Source organism: Octodon degus, unplaced genomic scaffold (genome assembly GCF_000260255.1).
Source record: "Octodon degus isolate 3935 unplaced genomic scaffold, OctDeg1.0 scaffold00101, whole genome shotgun sequence".
In the NCBI taxonomy this organism is placed as follows: domain Eukaryota; kingdom Metazoa; phylum Chordata; class Mammalia; order Rodentia; family Octodontidae; genus Octodon; species Octodon degus.
The window spans coordinates 5,430,535-5,433,878 of NW_004524677.1; the positions used below are offsets into that span (position 1 = coordinate 5,430,535).

At 39.7% G+C, this 3,344-nt stretch overlaps 1 protein-coding gene across 1 annotated transcript in view; it reads left to right on the forward strand.

The window, feature by feature from the left end:
- The window catches only part of Arfip1 (ADP ribosylation factor interacting protein 1), a 122,958-nt gene that overhangs the window by 64,089 nt on the left and 55,525 nt on the right, over positions 1-3,344 (forward strand). The window contains exon 5 of the mRNA XM_012516336.2: positions 1,905-2,000. Coding sequence (XP_012371790.2) covers positions 1,905-2,000 — 96 coding nt within the window. The remainder of the gene's footprint in view (positions 1-1,904; positions 2,001-3,344) is intronic.

A 3,344-nucleotide genomic window follows, 5' to 3' on the forward strand; every position in this document is an offset into this window, starting at 1 on the left:
TGTGTGTGTGTGTGTGTGTGTGTGTGTGTGTGTGTATTATACTGGGGACAGGACCCAGGGCCCCATGCGTAGTAGGTAAATGCTTTCAACATACCTTACATTGTGTTATGGTGTTATTTCTTACGTAGGCTTAATAAGCTGTAATAATTAGAACAGCAGAGCTTTGTTCCTAGGGTCACCAAGACATGGGACTATAGTGGTCTTTTACACTTAAGATAGAAATCCTATGTTTTGGAGAGTAGAGATAGTCTTTGAAATGGTGATTGGACTGCGTAACCTACATGCTGTCTCCCAACTTACCAAATGATTTATGGATTAGTGTTTTCTGCATTAAATTTGATAATGGAGATATTAGGGTGTGGCTTCAGATTATCGGAGTATAAGATAACTAGTTCAACATTTGGGCCTCATTTCGCTGACAGTTTAATGTGAGAGTTTTGTTGATTCCTGTCAACACCTCTAGTTTTAAGTTTTAATAGTTTAGCAGATTCAAAGAAACAGATACAGTATCTCTCACCTTGAAAGGTAGCGACACTCCATGCAGGTCTATTCATGTTTGTTAATGTGAGTGAGCCCAAATTCACTATTAGAAGTAGTGGCTATGTCTGCATCAGAATTTAGTATATCTAAGATACATACAATTATTACTAACTTTAAGTAAAGAGAACGGATATTGATTCTTTCCTGTTGGAAAACTTAATTTTGAGTTTGATATGTATATTTTCCAGAGAACTGGGCAAGAATGTAATTGAAATAAAAATGTTACAAATGTTAAAATATTCGTACTTTTCTCAGTCTTTTTAATGAACAGCCTCTTTTCCACGGTTTACTATTGAGCCTAGCAACAATGTTATGTGATCCATACTCCTATTCTGCAGGTGCCTACAGCTCCGAGATGTGAGGTGGTCTGTCAGGTGACCCTGTGTGACACACAAAACCAGAATTCCAGACCCAGAGTTAGAATTGCAAACTCAGTGTTTCATTCAGAGCGTCCCCAAACTTGGTATTGTTTGAAAATCATCTGAGTGGCTTTTTTGGAGTGACAGATGACCCTTAGATCTTGTCCATGTCCTGAATATGTATTAAAGCTGCAGGCATTCTTTCTAGGATCAGTCTACATCAGCACTTCCAAAATGTCGAAGCACCCGAGGGTCTTGTCCCAGTGCAGGGTCTGATTCGGGAGGCCTGGGCCAGCAGCTGGCACTGAGGTGTCTGACAGACTCCCAGGTGACTTCATTGCTGCAAGTGCCCTGCACCCGTACTGTGAGCAGCAGTGATCTGCACTTGGGGATATTTGATGTATGATTTGAAATTTTTAGTTACAATTCCTGTAAAGGCTGTTATCCCTATGAAGATTATCATCCACTGACATTTCTGTAAGTGGTATTAAAACATAGTATCTCTTATGTGCCTTCGAATTTTTACTTGACTTTTTCCTTCATATTAAAGAGTAGCAGATTGAATATTTACTAAGCTTTAAATCATTCCAGGTATGGATTTTAGTCATATTGTTAATTGATTTTAGAAATCATAAGAGTCCAGGTGAAGCCTTTTGTAGCTGTGACATTGCCAAATTTCTTGTTGAGTTAGGAGCTATGTTTGGGGGGGGGGTTGGCAGAAACGGGGATTGAACTCAGGCCCTTGCGCTTGCCAGGGAATATATTTGGTTTTGCTAGTTCTCTGACAAGCTTTTACAAGAACAGCCTGGTAACATCCATGTATTAGTCCTTTCCCTTCAAGAAAGCAAATACATTAGTTCTAGTCTTTAATCTAGTTTATTAGTCTCAGTATTACTCTAGTCTTTAACCTCAGTATATTCTAAAAGAACTAAGAGCCATGTTCAAAATGCATATATGTGGTGGAGAGGAACATGATCTTCACAGCTACGTGTCTGCGCTTTTCAGGTTCCCCAGAGCCACCCCTGCCGTCCGTTATGTCTCCTAGCAGGGTGGCAGCTAGCCGACTGGCTCCACAAGGAGGCCATTTAATTGTTCCCACAGGTACTCACCGCGCTGACTAGATGAAGCCCTTGCTACTGCTGCTGCTGCTGCTGCTGCTGCTGCTGCTGCTGCTGCTGCTGCTGCTGCTGCTGCTGCTGCTCTAACTCCCTCAGTTTCATAATCACTTGCTTTGTATTCCTAGGTGTGTGCCCTCTCTGTTTAGGTGGCTGGCTGCTTTTTTTTTTTTTTTTTAAGCAAAGGAAATAATCTTTAGTCATGGCCTACCTTTCTGGCTTCTCAAAGTAATTAGGCACTATCTCTTAACTTATCTTAAGGTTAAAACCAGTATAATACGATTTATTTTAAATCATCTTTCCTTGCTCTGGGCAATTCAGATTCACCTGTTTGATCCTAACCACCCAGCTTTGCAGCTCTGCCCTGGTTTTGGTTGTTGTTGTTTTGTTTTGTTTTATGTTTTAAGATGCTTCAACAGTTGAGAATGGGTCAGTTGGAAAAGATTGTGTCTTGTTATTTTCAACCTCAGTTTATAAGTAATTTACAGAGTGTGACAAAATACCATGTAATTTACCAGTCATACCCAGTGAAACTACTTGGGAAAAAGAACAATCTATGTTTAGTTTGTTCTACATTTGAATGTTGCTGGAATATAAAAATGGAAAACTTGAACTCCACATTGTCTTTTCATATGGAATGTTAGTTTTTTGTCCTTGAGAATTTTATAAATTCTTAAATTAGTTTAATTTTTATGTGTAGTACTCAATTTTTATTCTGTGTTGAAGCTGTGTTGAAAGCTGACTATTTCTTAAATAAATAAGAAATTTTACTGACCCTAAGTTTTTCTTTTTTTGTTCTTTCTCTTTTTTTATGTATTTGGTACAGGGTCTCACTACACAGCTTGGACTTGAAGTGATCCTTCTGTTTTCAGCCAGCCTCCCCAGTGCTGGGATTACAGGTGTGCACCACCACACCCAGGCTCAGTGGCTGGCTCAGCACTCCCAGGGGCGGGGCCAGTGCTGCAGTACAGGGGATCCAACCCTGGTCCCTGTGCTTGCCTAAGCAGGTGCTTAGTCCACTGAGCTATCTCACCGGGCCTTGACCATAATTTTAAAAACTACTTTTTGAAATTTTTTTGTCCTTCTTTGCTCTTTTAAAAATACCATAAAGTTCATATCCCAAATCATTAATATTATAAATGTTCATTATATGTTTCTTATGCTATAGAAAACATCTCACTATTAGTACCTACACTGCCAGGGAGTTGCTCTTTTTATAATATAAAACCTCAGGGCCAGGGAGATGGCTCAGTGGAATAAGCACTTCCCTGGCAAGCGCAAGGGCCTGAGTTCAATCCCCAGTTCTGCCAAAAAAAAAAAAAAAAAAAAA